The 21026-nt window shown below is 42.6% G+C and overlaps 1 protein-coding gene across 3 annotated transcripts in view; it reads left to right on the top strand.

The window, feature by feature from the left end:
- The window catches only part of LOC135221740 (uncharacterized), a 201473-nt gene that overhangs the window by 138825 nt on the left and 41622 nt on the right, over positions 1-21026 (top strand). For 2 of the 3 annotated variants that reach the window (XM_064259545.1, XM_064259546.1), the window contains exon 5: positions 19266-19439. The exons of the other annotated variant lie outside the window; for it this stretch is intronic. In XM_064259545.1, the coding sequence (XP_064115615.1) occupies positions 19266-19439 (174 nt within the window). The remainder of the gene's footprint in view (positions 1-19265; positions 19440-21026) is intronic. 3 annotated transcript variants of the gene reach the window in all.

Genomic DNA, 21026 nt, shown 5'->3' with positions numbered 1-21026 from the left:
GTCGCTCACCATTGGAAAGGTGTTGCGAGGAAGTGTTTTTCGTCAAGCGACTCTAGTTCAGATGTTTCCTCTTATAGAGGTTGGCGTAATAAGACTTCTAGACCGCTGAAAAGGTCTCGCGATGTGTCGCCTGCTGCGGTTCCCAAGAAGGTGGCGGCTGCCGAACCTTCTTGTAGTTTTTGGGAGGAGCCTGAATACTTTTTTCCCCTCCGGCGGTTTCGATTTATCGCCCTTCTCTCATAGAAGTGGAGAAGCCGAACACGCACACTCCTTCGGAGCCTTCTCCAGAGCCTCCTCAAGCGATAACTCCTGCGGCTCCAGACGTGTTTGTGGATCATCCTTCTACGCCTCCCGCGCCGTCTACGTCGGTGGATCCTCAACCTTCGGTGTTTGAACAGATGAATGCCAAGTTAGGCAGTATCTTGGAGCTTTTTGGCAAGTCTCTTTCGTCCCCGAATGCGCTCCCGACCGCCTTACATCTTCCGCAGACTACTGTGCAGTCCTCTTCGCAGGCTCCTTTGCAGTCGCCTCTTCAGGCTCAGACTCTCCATGTGACTCCTCTTCAGACGCCACTTCAGGCGCCTGGTCGGACTCCTTTCCTGACTCCGTCTATGGCGCCACGTCAGGCTCTCGCTCGAGCGCCACCTCAGCCGCCAGCTCAGCCGCCCGGATTCGTCTCAGTACAGGCTCAGACGTCTTCTCCTACTTTCTCACACCCTCCTCGGACGCATCAGGGTGTGACTTCGCCGAACAGGATTCCTCTTCCAATGGAATGTTCGCCAGTTTCGTCGAAGGAAGCTTCGGATTTGGAGGAAGAAGGAGAAGGTCTTACAGAAAAAGACAAGCATTTGTCGGGGTATAAACTCCTTTTACGATCCTTTGTTGACAAACTTTGGAGATTCTTTTGCGCCTTCCGTTCCAGTTTCTCCTAGTTCGCAGTGGAAAAAGGACAGTAAGCCTGACTCCTCGTCCTCGTTCACGCGTCTCGTCCTCTCGATTTCGGCTAAGAAAGCTATCAAGAAAGTTAACGCTTGGCTTTTGGAGAAGAGGGAACAGGGGAAAAATGTTTTTTGTCTTCCCCTTCGAGACTTTCGTCAAGGAGCCGTGTCTGGTATGACACTGGAAGAAGTTTTTTTTCCCTGGTGTGACTGCCTCGCTCAGGGAGACTTTTCTAGTCTCGTGGACTCTTCCCGCAGAGCAGCCCTTAATACTGCTAGATTTTTCTTTTCAAACAAATGAACTGGAGCATCTTTGCAAGAGTGTTTTCCGTGTTTTCGAAGTTGTTAGCTTCCTGGATTGGGCCATTGCTTTTCGCTGGCCAGGAAAGTCAAGTCATTTGGACTTTCGGAGGAGCAGTTGAAGGATTTTGCCTCGGTACTGGATTGTATCGATAAAGGCATCTGTGATGGAACTTCGGAGCTCGCTACCATTTTCGCCTCTGGAGTGTTGAAGAAGAGACAGCTTTGGTGCTCCTTCTTGTCGAAAGGGGTTTCATCGAACCAGAAGTCTGCCTTGCTCTTCTCTCCTTTGGACAAGAAACACCTTTTTCCGCAAGAAATTGTGAGCGAGATCGCTCAATCTTTAACACAGAAAGCGACCCAGGATCTTTTATCACAGTCAGTGAAGAAGCCCAGGAAGATACTCCGGTTCTTTCTGCTTCTCGGAGTGCTCCCTCCACGGAAGCTCCTAAACCATTTCGGGGAGAGCTCCCGTTCGATCTTTCTCCAGGTTTCGTGGGAGAGGTAGAGCCTCTTCTAAAACCACTCCCTCTTCCATCAAGAAGTAGGCCCGTAGTCCTCCACACAGCAGTAGGAGCCAGATTACACCTTTTCTGGCAGACCTGGTTTCATCTCGGAGCGGATCCTTGGACGGTCCAGGTCCTGAAGGAAGGATACGCCATTCCGTTCATCAAGCACCCCCCTCTCACAGAATTTCCTGTGAATTTGTCAGCCTACTCGGAGAACTCCGAAAAATTTGCCGCCCTCCATCAAGAAGTTCTCGCCTTACTGGCAAAGAGGGCCATAAAGTTAGTGGACTCTCCGCAGGAACCAGGATTTTACAATCGCCTTTTCCTGGTAAAGAAGGCCACGGGGGGTTGGAGACCGGTGTTGGACGTCAGTGCCCTGAACGTCTTTGTCCTGAAGACGAAGTTTTCTATGGAAACGACCCAATCGGTATTAGCAGCGCTTCATCCTGGAGATTGGATGGTTTCCATAGACCTTCGGGACGCTTATTTTCATATTCCGATTCATTCGGAATCGAGAAGATTCCTGAGATTCGTGTTCCAGGGCCGCATTTATCAGTTCAGGGCCCTCTGCTTCGGCCTGTCGACAGCTCCACAAGTGTTCACCAGAGTTCTGTCGTCAGTAGCAAAGTGGCTTCATCTAGACGGGATACGAATATCCATGTATCTAGACGATTGGCTTCTCAGGGCAAGGTCCAGACAGAAGTGTGTGGAGGACCTACAAAAGACTTTAAGGCTGACGGAAAGCCTATGGTTTTGCTTAAGTAAACAAGGAAAAGTCATGTCTCACTCCTTCTCAGGAGATAGTTTATTTAGGAGTGAGACTGAATTCAGTTCTTTTTCAGGCTTTTCCGTCTCTCCAAAGGATCGACTCTTGCCTGAACAAAATAGATGAATTTCTCGTGAGACAAACTTGCTCGGCGAATCAGTGGATGAGCTTTTTAGGAACCTTGGCTTCAATAGAGCAATTTGTAAGTCTGGGCAGGCTCAACATGAGACCACTTCAATTTTACTTGAAGCAGAAGTGGCAAAGGAAGAAGTTCCCAGACTCCTTCGTGTTCCCCATCTCGGAAGGAATCAAACAGGACCTCCTTTGATGGAAGGCTAGAGGAAGGCTTGTCTCTAAGCCAGTTGAGCCCCAACCTTACGCTTTTGTCAGACGCATCGGACAAAGGGTGGGGAGCTACTCTGGGGAGAAAGGAAGTGTCGGGACTTTGGCAGATTCATCAGAGAAGCTGGCACATAAATCTAAAAGAGTTGAAGGCGATTCATTTGGCTCTAATGCACTTCAAGACAGAGGTAAGAGGGAAAGTAGTGCTGGTTCAAGCAGACAACACCACAGCTCTCGCTTACATAAAAAAACAGGGGGGGACACACTCGTTCTCTCTGTGCGAGGCGGCGAGAGACCTACTCATTTGGGCAAAAGAGAACAAGGTTGTCTTGAACACAAGATTTATTCAAGGCTCGAAGAATGTAAAGGCGGACATTCTCAGCAGGAGAGGACAAGTCCTCTCCACAGAGTGGACGTTACATTCTCAAATATGCAAGAAGCTTTGGGGGATTTGGGGATGTCCTCAGTTGGATCTCTTCGCCACAAACAAGACAGCTCGTCTACCACTGTATTGCTCCCCAGTTCCAGACGAGGAGGCGTTTACAGTGGATGCCATGCTTCTGGACTGGTCAAATCTGGATCTGTATGCCTTTCCACCTTTCAAAATGCTAAGATTAGTTCTGGCAAAGTTCAGAGGTCATAAGAACGTCAGGATGACTCTGATAGCCCCCTTTTGGCCGGCCAGGGAATGGTTTCCGGATCTACTACTGCTGTTGACGGACTTTCCGAGAGAGTTACCGTTAAGGAAGGATCTACTCAGACAGCCCCCCTTTCTGAGGTTCCATCACAACTTGTCCGCTCTTCGACTAGTCGCCTTCAGACTGTCGAGCATCTCCTCAGAAAGAGAGGATTTTCAAAGAGAGCTTCAAGGGCTATTGCTAGACCCAGAAGAGAATCCTCTGATCGAGTGTACCAAGCTAAGTGGGTCCAATTCAGAGCTTGGTACAAAGAAGAAGGAATTTCGTCTTCTAAGACCTCTATAAGCTCATTTTTTAGCTAACTTCCTTCTTTTTCTTCGTGAGAATAAGAAGCTTTCTACCCAGACAATTAGGGGTTATAGAGCTATGTTGTCTTCTGTGTTCAGACATCGAGGATTAGACATTTCCAATAATCAAGACCTCTCAGACCTGATTCGTTCCTTTGATACGACCAAGACAAAGGAGTCAAGAACAGTAGCTTGGAACCTGGATGTAGTTCTTAAATGGCTGATGTCAGATAGATTCGAACCGATCTCCTCTAGTTCTTTTAGAGATCTGACCAGGAAGATACTTTTTCTTTGTGCTTTAGCATCAGCTAGAAGAATCAGTGAGCTGCATGCTATTGATAAGAGAGTTGGATTCGCTAAGGGCAATGCCATTTGCTCATCAATGCTGGGGTTTTTGGCTAAGAATGAAAATCCCTCACGTCCTTGGCCTCGTTCTTTCTCTATAAAGAACATTTCGGAGTGGGGCCTAATGAGCCTGAATGTCTTCTCTGTCCAGTGAGAGCACTTAGACATTATGTGCAAAGGACCAAAGGTATAAGAGGTAAGAGTGATAACCTGTGGTGTTCAGTGAAAGATCCTTCTCGTCCTCTTTCTAAAAATGCACTCTCCTTCTTTTTAAGGAATTTGATTTCTGAGGCACACGGACAATGTCAGGACTCAGACATCAAAGTGTTTAAAGTCAAAGCTCATGAAATTAGAGCAGTGTCTACGTCTATGGCCTTTAGACGTAATCTGTCTTTGAAAGACATTATTAAATCTACATATTGGAGAAGCAATTCTGTCTTCGCATCTCATTATCTGACAGATTTGCAAACCACATATGAAAATTGCAGTACATTGGGGCCATTCATTGTGACTGACACGGTATTGGGTGAGGGAGAGAAGGATGTATCCCATCCTCACTAACTTTTCTCCTTGATTATGTTTTTTGTATTTTTAAGGTTGTCTGAAGATACAGGGAGTTTTTTGAGTATCTTTCCGTCTTTTAATGTCTTGGTGTATTTCTTAAACGGTTGTGGTGATCCCTCGTTTTTCATTGTATTTTGTGGTGATTTGTACTGCGCCCTGAGCAGGGGCATTATAGTCTTGTCCGTTACGGTCACGTCCTCAACGGCAAGTACTTATTATTGTGTCCGACGCACGGATCCATATATCCTGTCGGTACAATAAAGACCAGCAGACTACAGAGGCAGTAACCACTGAGTCAGCGGTCTTTAAAGGTAAGGAACCTATATCTTCGGATAATTCCAACAGTTGTTATTTTAGCTGCCATTGTCCCACCACCTAAATGTGTCAATCAGCTATATATAACCACCGGGTAAGTTATATAAGTGAAAATGACATTTTTATAATAATATAAAGTTTCACTTATACTTACCCGGTGGTGACATATAGCTGTCGTCTCCTGACGTCACGGCAGAATTTGAAATTCGCGGTAGCGCTAATGGTTTGACAGGTGATCCCTCTACTCCCGCCCTCTACCGGGTACCGGGAACCATTCCAACAATAAATCAGAAGTTTCATGCCTACCTGTCCATATGAGGGGAGGAGGGCGGGCTTCGTTATGTAACCACCGGGTAAGTATAAGTGAAACTTTATATTATTATAAAAATGTCATTTTTATTGCATACTTACTGAGCAATTATACCGAACAATTTATACAGGTGGATGGTTAGGCAGAACGAATTGATAACACCTGGTCTGTTGTACCTGTTCCTCCCTTGAGTGGCGGGAGATAACGTCACCTACATCGGCGATTGCGGCACCACTGCAAAAGTCTGAATCTTTTGTCTACCATGTAGGGAACCTACAGCTGTATAATTGTTTAATAAGTATGCAATAAAATTCTATTTTATTATAAAAATTTCATATTTTTTTTTAGTAATATGTATCTGATATTGTCTTTGGTAATAGTGTTTGTACTATTGCAATTGCAGACCTCTTTTTTCATATACCTAATGCCTGGATAAGGAAGAATTTTCTAGTGCCAAGTATAGCTGTTTACTGGTGGATTACACCTCCCTGTTGTGAATTCATTGGATTTTTATTGTTCATCAAATTTGCTCATTCCCCCCATACATTTCTATGAGATATGGATGTGTGTAAAAGTTCTCTAGTTGTGTGTTTTTTCATCCATTGTGGATATTAATAGAACCATTGTTGGTTGATATATAGTATAACCATTGTTCTTTGACTACCCAATACTAATTTTTTTTTTATAAAACAATGCTATATATTTTGTGCAAACCCTTAAAAAATTACAGGATCACAAAATATACAAAATTCTGTACAAGAAAATAGCCTACCAGTGAAACATCATTAATGCCTTTAAGGAACACCCAGAAAAATTCATAGAAAAAAATACTAATAATATGGCAGGAATATACAATAAACCTATCTTTAAATCATAGTGCAGGAAAGAGACTATGTAATGGAGATTATCTTTTTCTCACAGTGCAGGGAAGAAATTACTCATATCCAGTTACAAACAGTTGAGACTTTTCTATAATTGGTGGCATTGTCACATTTCCCATCCTACCGAAGGAGGCATTTAATCCTAATCCGAAAAGGTCCAAGGTCCAATTTGAGGTTAATCCTGAAAATGGACACATATGCAGTTGATCATACTGTCCATTGTTTGTTTTTACTCAAAAGTTACTCGTTTCTAATTACTACTGTAATGCATGAATGACTTGATCTAAGGGGTATTCTGTACCATGCATTTCCATTTCCCATTTAAAATACTAGAGAAAGTTATAGATTGTTTCTCAACCTTGATGAAAAATGATGTGTTACGGAGAGCATTCCACTGCATATTACAGCAAGGTCCAAGTAGTAGTGTAATGTTTTGATTAGGGATGTGCCCAAGAATCAGTATTAGTGGTATTGGCTAGTTTTTGTGGCATCAATAACGGTATCGGTGAATTTCTGGCCGATACAGCCGATACTTTTGTCATCAGTATAGGAATTTAAAATCCTTCTAGGCTCCTGAAATGTAAATATTAACAAAGCCCACCAAATAAAGTTTGGCATAATGATAATTTTCTGTACCTCTTTTCATTTCTATGATAATTATATTGAATGTTATCTTTAATAAAATTATGATTTTAACTTAGTTTAGTTGGTCCAAGTCCAATATGAGTTGGAACTTGCAAAGGGATTTGTGCTTTTTTTTAAGGTGAATGTTTTGTTGATCTATACCTGAGAAACAAACTTTGTTCCTTTCTTAAGATGATTTTTATTTATGTACCAGTATCTCATTTTTCTTGGGATTACTTAATAGAACCAATTTATGTATTGTAATGAGGCAAAGGATTAACCCCTCTATTACCAGGACCTTTCATTATCTAAATAAATGAGTCTGTTAACTGTTTCTAGCCAATATATAAATTAAAACTCAGAATAAAAGTATATACTAGTGATTTCAGATTGCTTGTCACCCCATGAATTCAAGTAAGCACCATGTACCTAACTTGTTAAAAGTCTTCTAATGTTAGCCATAATATAAGCCAAACTGTATTCAGGTAATATAGGGATTACATACTTAATAGTTATACTTATGCATTTCAAATTGTTTATATAGCCCTATTATATGATCTTTCAACTTTTGAACCTTTAATATACAATAACCAGAGAACAAGAATGATTTTAGTAACAATATATATTCCCCTAAATAAGACTGCTATGGAGGGAACAGGTATCGGTATCGGCTTTAAAAGTTGGTATCGGTGCATCCCTAGTTTTGATTTTTGTATTTTGCTTTTGTACTAATGAATGGAGAGAGTTGATTAACCCTCTTACGCTGAAACGGTAAAAATAAAATTGTCTCCCGTGTGCCAGAGGTGTTTCAGAGTGAGCGCAGAAGCGGAAAAAATATTTTTTTCAAAAAATCACAGCGCGCTTAGTTTTCAAGATTAAGAGTTCATTTTTAGCTCCTTTTTTGTCATTGGCTGAAGTTTAGTATGCAACCATCAGAAATGAAAAAAATTATCATTATCATATATTTCTGGGCTCAGCTCGTGTCGCTGCGCGAAATATCCTTTAATCTATTATTTCTAGGGTAAATGTACTAACACATACCAGAGAATAAATAAATAAAGAAAAAGGTCAGTACAACTGACTCGCTCACCCTCCAAGAGGGTGTCGGTATGAACACTATGGCGAGTGAGACCACTACCACGAGCCGATTGCCAATAGAAATCTCCCACTACAAAATCCCCACAAGAGGAGAGCCGACCCACAGAGTGGGCAGCAACTACTACTACTCCATCCCATGCTGCCGACTGCTGCGCCTCTGGTGGTCATCCTTTTCAGTTAGCGCACACTGTTTACACGTGCCCTTTTTTACTCTGTGTTATTTGTGCCCTTAACTTTGGATTTATTTATCATGGAGCGTGCAGCCATCGCAGCAGCTAAGTTAAGTACTCAGTGTTTATTGCTATTTGGTTTTTTCCGTCCCTGAGCCCGTATTTGCCGTTTTTTAGGTATAAATACGAACTCTAGGTCGGAAGCATGGCAGCATGGTTCTGCCTCGTGGCGGGTTCGTTCTTGGTCTCCCATACCCAGAACATTCCCTTACTTTAGTAACGGCTCTATTTTAATCATAACCGATTTGTTTTAGGGACAGTCTACACGGTTTATGTCATGCATGCATGTCTTTTACCTTATGTAGGCTCCTTCTATCCAGACCTAGCCACGGCTCTTAGTATCGGCCCCGGCTAGCTTTGAGTGGTAGACTTTCCTTCGGGTTAGTCGTACACTCCTGGATTTTTTCTCCTACTATTTTGTTTTCTTTCTTTCATGATTTATTTATTTTATATTATATTATGTTTATGTTAGTGTAGGCGTCTGGCTTCACTTAGCCTAGGTTATGGCCCATAGGGCCAATATGCTACCGCTCTTCAGTTCGGTTGCTTCCCGATAGCATCTCTCTGATCAGCCGGTTGTGTTTTCTAGGCCTTATTGTTTCATTGTTTTGTGGTTACCGCCCCGTGGTCACTACGTGATCACGGAGCAGCCAGACGCCTGTCCAGTCATCTTCCCCCCTCCCGCTCTTCCATAGAGTCGGGGGGTGGGTTGGTCTACCCACGCTCGCTCCGCATACCCGAGCCTGCCTCCCTCTCCCCCCAGGCGGAGGGAGTAGAGGGACGGGACAGACCCAGACTGGACTCGACCTCTCCAGCTTCTCGGTCCGGCCGGATGGTAAGGGTGGGGGGACTGGCCTTTCCCCCCTCCGTCGCTACTCCGTCGCTCCGTTGCTAGCGCGAGTCTGTGTGTCCTCTCGCCCTTTCCCACCTTACTGGGGCTCCTTTGCTACCGGAGCCCCGGCATCCAGCGGAAAGGTGCTAGTCCACCCCGCAGGGTGGACCGAGACATACAGTTGGTCTCTACTAACCCCTCCGTCGCGCTGAGTCGCGACACCCTCCGCCACGCACTGGACTTAGTCCGGTACGTTCGAATTTTATAGGTTTAAGAATCTGTTATGTTAAACTAGTAAGTTTATCTTAAGCTACCTTAAACCATCCCCCCTCCCTTATCTGCCTCACCGGATCTCTCCGGGGTTATAGCCTATTCAGGCGTTAAGGGAGGGGTTATGCCCAAAATTTTTCCGAGCTCCGGCATGCAACGGAGTTCTTCTGTCCTTTAGCCTGTAAGTGATAGCCTTTAAGATACTCATGTGTCTTTTCACTTACAGACCACCAACTGTGAGCATCCGGGATGCGCCGCCACACTTCAAGACCCCTGTGGACATGAAGTTTGCCGGTCCCATGCTCCATGCGCGACTCCGCACGGGGACCTCCAGGTCTGGTATCACGAGACATGCACCATCTGTTATGATCTGGTGAGCCAGCTTTTAGACGGGGTAAGTATTCCAACTCCGTTTAGCCAGTCCCCAATTTGTTATAGTTCTTAAGTTTTCTAAATTCAATCTTTCTTAAACTTAAGATAAAAATTCAAGGGGTTTTTGCATCCCCTATAATTTTAAGTTAAGCTTTTAATTTAGTTTTAGTTTTAAGTTTAATCTTAAAATCTAATAAATACCCTCTCTTCCAGGCTCCGGCTGTGAAGGATACCGCACTGGCAACCCTGCGGGCCTGGGTCGGCGGTTTTGGGAAGAACGCCGCCAAGGGTATGCCCTACATTCTTGAGAAGAGGTTGGCGGTACTAATCTTCCCCGGAGGCAAGTCAACGGGCTACGTCGACCCAGCAGAGGCGGCCCCGACTATCGCTTTCATTCAGCAACAGCTCGCTGCCTCGTTGACGGATCCAGGCCAGGACATCTCCTCGGAAGTCGCGACATTGGACCTTAATATCGAACCCATGGTAGGTGTAGACGACCTGTTGGTCGAGGTAGGTACGTTGGACGCCCAAGGGATGCCCTTGGGTGCCACTGGATCTTCTACCCCTGCAACCTCTCCATCCTTCCAAGGCTTTACAGGTACAGAATTGTATACTTCTCCTGATGCTTCCGTTAGACCCAAGGTCAAAGGTCAAGCAGTAAAAACCTTGACTAAGACGTCGTCGTCGTCTAAAAAGACGGCGTCGGCGTCATCTTCATCTCGTAAGTCCTCCGGCTAGAAATCCCGGAGCAGAGAGGTCTAAAGCTTCTGGGTCCGGCTCTAAATCCTCTAGGAGTAGATCCTCCAGGGAGAGATCACACACTCCAGCGGAGTCAACAGTTCCACTACCTTTGGTTCCGGTTCAGAGCCACCCTTCCACCTCCGCAGCAGCTCCGGCTTTGGATTCCAATGCTGGTCTATTGCAACAAGTGGGCGATCTGGTTGGTTCTCTGAAAACCAGTATGGAACAGATGATCTCCCGGTTGTCTGAGAGGATCAACTCTCAGGACAACATTATAGCCGGACTGAGCCAAGCTCCACTAGCTTCTCCCCCACCTTTCAGCACAGGGGGAGCGCAATTACCTCCGTATGACTCTCTACCTCCGTTCTCTATGAACAATCCTTGGAGAGTAGCGTCATACGCCCCCTTCCAAGACGGGCTTATCTCTATCCCGGAATGTGGAACTCGGAGGATTGAAGACTTCGAGTTCTACCCGGAAGACCTTCAGCCTCCGTTCATCGGCTACGCCAGGCTCCCCGCCTCGGCCATGACTCGAGACGATAAGGTACCGAAAGAGACAGTCCTCTATTCACGAGACCAGGCTCAGAGAGAATGGCTCAGGTGTCTAGAGGACATGGACTGTTCCAACACAAAGATACAACCATTTAAGAGTCCTTTTACGATCTTTACAATGGAAGAGAGTACCCCGCTCCCTTTCTTGACAAAGATCGCTACAACCACCATTCCAGCAGCCCAGAAGGGGGATTCGATGCCTCAGCTGAAAGAAGCGGACCCTACGTCTCCTTTACTTCCCTCAGCCGGTGAGTTGTGGGAAGATTTGCCCAACACTTTTTCGGCGGGCAAACTCAAACCAGACTGTGCTATGGAGCAGTTTGGTGAGAAGCTGCCTAGGCTTCCAGATAGCCTCATTCAGGCAGAATTTGATGCCAAATCTAGGTTAGCCAGGTCTATCAATACCATGGCCATGACCGAGGTGGCTACCATTTCCTATGGTTCTGAGCCACTTTTTAAGCTTCTCACCAAGTCTCTGACTCAAACGGTGCAGTCTGATATGTTTGAGTTCGCCACGGCTAGGACGAACTGTAGAAAACATGTCCTCCAAGAAGCAACGATTCGGCATGAACCGAATAAGTTGCTTGCATCGAGCATCTGGGGAGCAGACCTCTTCCCAGAGGCGATGGTGAAGGAGGTCCAGGCAGAGGCTACGAGACTAAACCAAAGCCTTAAAGATCGTTGGGGTCTTACGGCCAAGAGACGCCAAGATCAAGTGGTCAGGGGTAAGGCTCAAAGGAAACCCAGACGTTTCCAGCCTTACCAGAAGAAACAGCCACGCTTTACTCAGCAGGTTCCAGCTGTCCCGTTGGTGCAAGCAGCCCAACCTTCTACCTCCAAGGCTCAGTCGCAGCCAATTTATGTCATTTCCCCCCAGCCTCAACCCTCCACCTCTTACGCTCTCTCTCCAGCCTTCAATCAAGTCTTCGAAGGTCAGGCTTCCCAGAAGTATGACCGCTCGGGTAGGGGAGGCAGAGGTAAGCGATCCTTTCGTGGGAGAGGATCGGGAGGGTCCTTTAATAGAGGAAAGCATTTCAGGGGAGGCCGAGGAGGCTACCAACATCAATGAGGACTTTCAGGTAGGAGGGAGGCTGTTTCACTTCCGCCACCGGTGGAATTTCAGCAAGTGGGCGCAGAGCATTGTGTCAAAAGGCCTGGGTTGGAGTTGGGTAGCGGACCCGCCCCCATCCAGACCTTTCCGCCAACTTCCATCCAAAGAATTGACGGAGTATGCAGAGGACCTCCTTCAGAAAGGAGCTATAGCGAGAGTCAACAGATTAAAATTTCAAGGACGCTTGTTCAGCGTGCCAAAGAAAGGCTCACAAAAAAGAAGGGTAATCTTAGACTTGTCCCGCTTAAACTTAGCCATTCGCTGCGACAAGTTCAAGATGCTCACGATCTCGCAGGTACGGACCTTACTTCCCCGTGGGGCCGTCACCACCTCTATCGATCTTACAGACGCTTACTATCATATCCCTATTGCAAGACACTTCCGTCCGTATCTGGGCTTCAAGATAGGAGACCAGACATTCTCCTTCAAGGTAGTTCCTTTCGGGCTCAACGTAGCACCCAGGGTGTTCACGAAGTTGGCGGAAGTAGTAGTTCAACAACTAAGATCGCAAGGGGTTATGGTAGTAGCATATCTCGACGATTGGTTGATCTGGGCTCCAACAGTCGAGGAATGCCACATAGCAACACTGAAAGTGATTCAGTTCCTGGAATATCTAGGCTTCAAGATAAACAGGTCCAAGTCAAGACTCACTCCAGAGTCAAACTTTCAGTGGCTGGGCATCCAATGGAATCTATCCTCCCATACTCTGTCGATTCCATCAGCCAAGAGGAAAGAAATAGCGAAGTCAGTAAAGCAATTTCTGAGTCACAAACTTGCGTCAAGAAGAACTCAGGAAAGGATCCTGGGTTCACTCCAGTTTGCATCAGTGACAAACATCTTGATGAAAGCCAAACTGAAAGACCTAACCAGAATCTGGCGCTCACGAGCAAATGTCAGGTCCAGGGACAAATTATCCTCAGTCCCTCAGATTCTACGGAATCGACTTCGCCCATGGGCGAAAGTCAAGAACTTGTCGATATCAGTGCCCCTTCAGTTTCCTCCTCCGGGGATTACCATCCACACGGACGCTTCATTAAGCGGTTGGGGAGGATATTCCCAGTTCAAGAAAGTTCAGGGAACTTGGTCACCTCAGTTCCGTCAGTTCCATATAAACTTACTGGAAGCAATGGCAGTGTTCTTGACTCTAAAAAGGTTACGTCCGCCAAAGTACTCCCACATAAAGCTAGTCTTGGACAGCGCAGTGGTAGTACATTGTATAAACAGGGGAGGCTCCAAATCACGTCATCTAAATCATGTCATGGTAGCCATCTTCTCCCTGGCGGACAAGTTCAGTTGGCACCTCTCCTCCACCCATATAGCTGGAGTGAGAAACGTCATAGCAGATGCTCTATCCCGATCAGTACCTCTAGAGTCTGGAAATGGTCACTGGACAACAGTTCGTTCCAATGGATTCTTCAGAGAGTTCCAGGCCTACAAGTGGATCTCTTCGCATCCCAAGCGAAACCACAAACTCCCATGTTATGTGGCCCCCAACCTGGACCCTCTGGCCTATGCCACGGACGCCCTGGCCCTAGACTGGAACAACTGGGAGAAGATTTATGTCTTTCCTCCAGTGAATCTTCTCATGAAGGTACTGAACAAACTCAGGACATTCAAGGGTCAAGTGGCTCTAGTAGCCACAGACTGGCCGAAGAGCAATTGGTACCCTCTAATTCTGGAACTGGGTCTTCGCCCTCTTCGGATTCCCAGTCCCAGGCTCTCCCAGTCAGTGCAAACGAAGACTGTGTTCGCTTCCTCAGGAATTCTAAAAACCCTAACTTTATGGATTTCATGAAGTTTGCAGCGAAAAGGGATGCGAATATTGACCCTCAAAACATTCTCTTCTTGGAATCCGATAAAAGAGATTCAACTTTGAGACAGTATGATGCTGCTGTCAAAAAGTTAGCAACCTTCCTGAGAGAATCAGATATTAGAATCATGACAATCAATTCAGCTATATCCTTTTTCAGATCTTTATTTGAAAAAGGCTTAGCAGCTAGCACCATTACGACAAACAAGTCAGCCTTGAAAAAGATTTTTCAATTTGGTTTCAACATAGACTTGACAGACTCCTATTTCTCGTCTATTCCCAAGGCTTGTGCTAGACTTAGACCTTCTGTAAGGCCTACGTCAGTATCTTGGTTCTTAAATGATGTTCTAAAGCTGGCTTCAGAAACTGATAATGACACATGTTCATTTATAATGCTCTTAAGAAAAACTCTATTTTTATTAAGCTTGGCCTCAGGAGCTAGAATTTCAGAACTGTCGGCATTATCCAGAGACCCGGATCATATTCAATTTCTTCCCACAGGGGAAGTGCTACTTTCTCCGGAACATAGTTTTATAGCAAAGAATGAAGATCCTTTGATGAGGTGGGAACCATGGAAGGTAGTACCCCTTCCACAAGATATATCTCTTTGCCCAGTATCGACCTTACGAGCCTTTCTGTCTAGGACCTCCTCATCCTCATCGGGTCCTCTCTTTAAGAGAGAAAAAGGTGGTACTTTATCTATTAAAGGCATCAGGCAACAGATCCTGTACTTTATTAAACAAGCCAATCCTGACTCTTTTCCAAAAGCACATGATGTCAGGGCAGTAGCCACCTCAATTAACTATTTCCAACATATGAACTTCGATGAGTTGAAAAAATATACTGGATGGAAATCGCCGACAGTATTTAAACGTCATTACTTAAAGTCCTTGGAAGCTCTGAAATTTTCAGCAGTTGCGGCGGGTAACATAGTTTCCCCCGACTCTGCCTAATCTTTAGTAGAAGATCCAGTCCTCCTTTCTACCTGTCTCACCCAACAGTTCGTCTATGCCTGCCTTGTTCATCTACGGTTACCTTGTGTCTTAGCTGCTTTTATGATGATATGGTGGGTGTCCCTTATTTTTTTGCTAGGGACACTCACAATCGATTGTATATATTGATCTCTTTGATGTGATCCCCTTATTTTTATGCTAGGGGATACATCTTATTTACTATGGTTACGGGTTTTGTATATTAAGTCATATACATTCCTTCATATATTATTATTATTGAAGTTTGTTCTGTTCAGGTTATTGTCATAATTGCTTTAGAGTTCTTAGTACATATCGATACACAGATACTACTTTTAAATATATATTCCATGTAAGCCCTGTATATATGTAAATTACCTTATTTTAAAAATATTATCAGCATTAAGTTTAATTTAAGCAATATTTCTAATTTTGTATCATTGTGTATATGTATCTTTATTAGCAATTATATTCTCTTTTCTTTTATTTTATCTTTTATTTGAGACCTCTTTTTGTTTTGTTGAATTTTCTTTACAATCTTGTGCTATTTCTCTGGTACGATTTCGCGCAGCGACACGAGCTGAGCCCAGAAAAGGGATTTTGACGTAAGGAAAAATCTATTTCTGGGCGATTGGCTCGTGTCGCCAGCGAAATATCCTTTAATCTATTATTTCTAGGGTAAATGTACTAACACATACCAGAGAATAAATAAATAAAGAAAAAGGTCAGTACAACTGACTCGCTCACCCTCCAAGAGGGTGTTGGTATGAACACTATGGCGAGTGAGACCACTACCACGAGCCGATTGCCAATAGAAATCTCCCACTACAAAATCCCCACAAGAGGAGAGCCGACCCACAGAGTGGGCAGCAACTACTACTACTCCATCCCATGCTGCCGACTGCTGCGCCTCTGGTGGCCATCCTGAAGTTAGCAGACAATCTTGAGCGATGGGATGGGTAGGGCGGGATTTCGCTGGCGACACGAGCCAATCGCCCAGAAATAGATTTTTCCTTACGTCAAAATCCCTTAAATAATGCGATATATGATAGCGCAAAAAACAAAATTTCATATATAATTGTATTCAAATCACGCTGTGTGCGAAACGGTTAAAGGTAACAAGTTACTTTTTTTTTCGTTGTAATGTACACTAAATTGCAATCATTGTGGTATATAACACATTGTAAAACGATAAAAGCAACACAGAGAAAATATTATCACAAAATAATGCATGAATTCGTAATGCGCGGACGTAAACAAATATTTTTTTCAAAAATTCACCATAAATCTAAATATTGTCCTAGAGACTTCCAATTTCTTTCAAAATGAAGACAAATGATTGAATATTACTATACTGTAAGAGTATTAGCTTACAATTGCAGTTTTCGACCATATCTGACGAGTTAAAGTTGACCGAATGTCGAATTTTTTTATATATTTTTTTTTATATGCAATTATTTCGGAAATAAGAAAAGCTACAACCTTCAAATATTTTTCGTTTTATTCTACATGAAATTGTGCACATTTTCATATATAAAACTCTATGAAATGCCTAATATGAAACAAAGCAAATATTCCGAGTATGGTACGTACGCATTTCGGAGATTTGTGGCGGAGAATCCGCGCGCGGAGGGAAGGAAAGATTTTTTTTTAAATTCAACATAAATCTAAATATTTTGCTAGAGACTTCGAATTTATTTCAAGATGAAGATAAATTACTGAATATTACTAGACTGTAAGAGTTTTAGCTTACAATTACGTTTTTCAACCATTTCGGTAGAGTCAAAGTTGACCGAACGTGGTTTTTTTTCTATTTATTGTGATTTATATGCAAATATTTCGAAAATGAGAAAAGCTACAACCTTCAATTATTTTTTGTTGTATTCTACATGAAATTGTGCACATTTTCATATATAAAATTTATGTAACGGCTAATTTAAAATGGTGCAAATTTTACCACAATTGCACGTATGATTTTTTCGAAAGAGTTACCGCGCGGACGTAAAGAAAATGTTATTTTTTTCATAAATTCACCATAAATCGAAATATTGTGCTAGAGACTTCCAATTTGTTGCAAAATGAAGGTAAATGCTTGAATATTACTAGAATATAAGCGTTTTAGCTTACAATTGCGTTTTTTGACCATTTCGGTAGAGTCAAAGTTGACCAAAGGTTGAAATTTTGGCAATTATTGTTATTTATATGAAAATATCTCAAAACTGATAAAAGCTAAAATCATGAGTATTTTATTGTTGTATTCTACATAAAAATGTGCACATTTTCATATATAATACTTCATGTAACGGCTAATTTACAATGGTACAAAAATTATGTCAGTGACGAAATAATTTCCGAGATGTGTCACAGATACTTTTTAGTCCGGCAAGAAAGAAATTCGCGCTTGCGCGCCTGCGTAACGATTGTAAACAAAACAACACCTTGATCCGTGTACTCCCAGCATCCCCCAAGGTGCGTGATTCAAAAGTTTTAGGCTGGTAGGCCTATAAGTATTTTTCCGCGAATTGTAAAAAAAAACTTTTGTAAGTCTACGTAAAATACGTCCAGTCAGCACACGGGAGACAAAAAATGTCGACGTAAAATACGTCCAGTCGGCGTAAGAGGGTTAACAACCCCTGTTTACTGTGACCTGCAGTCACTTCACTTAATCATCTATACACGAGGAAAAAGTTAAGTATATCCTAGTTTTACTAGACCACTGAGCTGATTAACAGCTCTCCTAGGGCTGGCCCGAAGGATTAGATATATTTTTACATGACTAGGAACCAATTGGTTACCTAGCAACGGGACCTACAGCTTATTGTAGGATCCGGATCACATTGTATCGAGAAACGAATTTCTATCACCAGAAACATCGGACCACCGGATTGGTAACTGAGTGCGAAATGCACTCGGCCAACATGGAACTTATACATGAGGAAATACAGGCAGTTCCTGGTTATTGGTGGGGGTTCTATTCTCAGTAGGGTGCTGATAAGCAAAAACTGCCACTAACCAAAACTCAGCGATTTATGGCACCTCTGTTAGGTATGTTATGGCGTCAATAACTGGAACTTGGTACGTTATGGCGCCATATATCCATTCTCAGCCCCTTAAGGCGCCAATATCTGGAACTCGGCGTGTTGCGGCGCCATAAATAGCAGATTTTAAGGTGCTAGACAAGCACCACAAAACTGGATTGCCATTAACCAAGTCTGCCAATAACCAGATTATCACCCTTTTCCTTAAAAATGTGAATGGGATTAAGGAGAACAGCAGCACTGCTAATCTCCTTCAAGGCTCAACCTTTTATAATTGGAGCATAGTGATGATTATTTTTAACTTACATTGTAGTAAAGAAACAAATGATTATGACCATGTAACAAACATAATAACTGGCCTCTGAGTACTATCCAGTTTGCAGGAGGAACTTCACATCAATAAACTAATGGCAAAACGTAAGAAAATTTAAGTATGGTACAATATACACAAAAAACTTGCAAAACTCTGAAAAACCCAGTGATCATAGAGAGGCATAGATCGTAGGATATATGAATAATTGTAACTATATATCCTCACTAATGACTATCGCCATGAAGCCAATGGTTTGAATGTAGACTCAGCAATTGAAAGTATTACCTATTATTAAATCATACTTTTTTCTTATTGAAGGAAATAAGTGAAAAAAGCTGGGCATTGATGATTAACTAGCTAGTGAATAATGACAAATTGGTTAGATTAGCACTGAAAAATATTGCTCTTATGGAGATTAAATGATCTGTGCACTTCTGTATAGAGCCGCCAGCAGTGCTACAGGCACATAAAGTAAGGAAATATGACTTATTGTTAACCATTTCACACACAACTATACACAGTACAAGTATGGGAAGTTGATTCAAAGATTTTGAAAAGACAGGAGCAGCCGCACATATTTCCCATTCTTACTCATTCAGATTTCAGGCAAGATGGATAGGATAGAGGACAGCCTGGATTAGATTTCCTTGGCATCTACATAACAACAGTTAGATACCCTAGAGGGAACTGCTGACATCACTAAGAAATCTAGAGGTCAATAAGTAGAAGTGACTTAATGATGTGCCTAGCTCCAGATAAGGACATGCTGTACCACTTGCTGAAATCCTGATGTACTGATACCCAGATCCCACAACATCAGCAATAGCAGCAGAAACAAGAGACATGAGCAAAGCCTCATTTAATTTTCCATGGTTGAGGACAGCACTAACATTACTGAGAATCGCTAATGAATGGAAGTTATTGTCCTACTAGATTAAGAAAATGTCATTCTTGGTTCATTTGCCCTTAGGCAAGTATATAGGCATAAAGGTAAGAGATGTACGATCCATATAATATTAGAATTAATTTTAAATCTTTCATTTTTCAGAAAAAATCAAGGATGATGATCCCGTGGATGGTTTGTGTTATTCCTGAGATATTTATGGACATTGCAAATTTACTTGGCCTTGGATTTGCACCACCACGTTTTAATTTTGACACACTCTTCAGTCTCTTAGCATTTATTTACTCTACCCAAGTTGTGACTTCCTACTATTGGGAGGTAAGAAGTATATTGCATGGTAATTCTGGATAGGTAATCCAATTTGTGTTTTACATATTATTTAAATAAGTAATAGAAAATAATATACAGTATTTGCAGGGCATAGAGACCACAACCACCCACGAACACATACCAAAAACCCAGTAACTGCTTGCTTTAATAGTTCAAACACCAATTATACCTTAAACTACATATAATCTGACACCAAATATGTAGTACCTTCAACTATCATCCTAAAATGCTTTAATGTTATTTCCAAGTTATCATGCTACATTACCCCTATAAATATATGGCGTATAACTACATGTAAAAACTAATCAAGTTCTTCCTATATTCAGGCACAGCCATTTTCTCTTATAGTATTGAAGCAGTCCTGTTTTCTTTTTACATTACATATGGAAACATTGGGAATACACAAGTAGAGTTAAGTATATGCATTGAAATGAAAATACATTTTATTGACACATATTTTGATATTTTGCTGTGTTTACATTATTATTATCTGAAAATTAGTAAATCATTTCTTATCATCATAAAAAAAAATATTTAGTCACAAAAATAACATGAAAATGCGGTAACTTGTGAATATTGCTCTAAGGAAAAATCTGCAAATTAGTGAATATTCCACAATAGATTTGGAGATATGTTTCACAGAAAAAATCTGCAATTACCTGAAGCCACAAATGCTGAACCACAATAGATATAGCTGAGGTTCAATGTAGTTCCGTATGTAAGTACAAACCATTTTACAGTCCTGCATACAGGATTATGTTCATATGTTTGTATGAAATGCAGAGCAGTTCAACATAGTTGTGCCCATTACTGTACTATAGTACATTCACATCAACCGTGTATTTGATGTCTAGGCCAGTCCCTGACGACGCTCCTGATTGGTTGTTGATAAGCCAGTCACAGGGCTGGAAACTCTCAGTCTCTCGAGAGAGTTCACATAGGCAGGATGTGTGTTCCACCTCTCCTGAAAGACTTTCCCCTCAGGAGAGGTGGAACATAGATCCTACCCATGTGAACTCTTGAGAGAGGGTTAGAGTTTCCAGCCCTGTGATTGACTTATCAACAGCCAATCAGGAGCGTCGTAAGGAACTGGCCTTGACATCAAATGCACGGCTGATGTAAATCTACTATAGTATTAACTTGGAAGGAAGCCAGCACTAGAGAAATGGAATTCAAAGCTATTGGATCATAAACTAGAAATGTAGCTCTAAGCTGCAGTTTTTTACTCTTAAGAAGTAAGAGGCATTATGAGTCCTGGTTTGCCTTCCCTTTAAAATAAGCCATTGCTCATTTACATCCATCTGGTTGTAAGAAGCTACAGTAGAGCTGTGATATTATGGACCATCATAATAATGGTTTGGATAATTAATGGATTGATCTGGAGAATAAAGTGTACCTAAACATTTATTGATTTCAGAAATTTATGGAAAAAAGGGTTAAACCCCGAGAGCATAACTGTATGTTGAAACATGTTGGTGTCAGATGAACATGACATATTTTGTGACCCAACTTGTCTTGCTGCCTACACTAAAGAGTATCTTTATTGTTTGACCATTGCTCACTGTATCAACATAC

Source organism: Macrobrachium nipponense, chromosome 3 (genome assembly GCF_015104395.2).
Source record: "Macrobrachium nipponense isolate FS-2020 chromosome 3, ASM1510439v2, whole genome shotgun sequence".
NCBI lineage: Eukaryota > Metazoa > Arthropoda > Malacostraca > Decapoda > Palaemonidae > Macrobrachium > Macrobrachium nipponense.
Note: the sequence above shows the minus strand (reverse complement) of the source record. Positions and strands in the feature narration are given on the sequence as shown.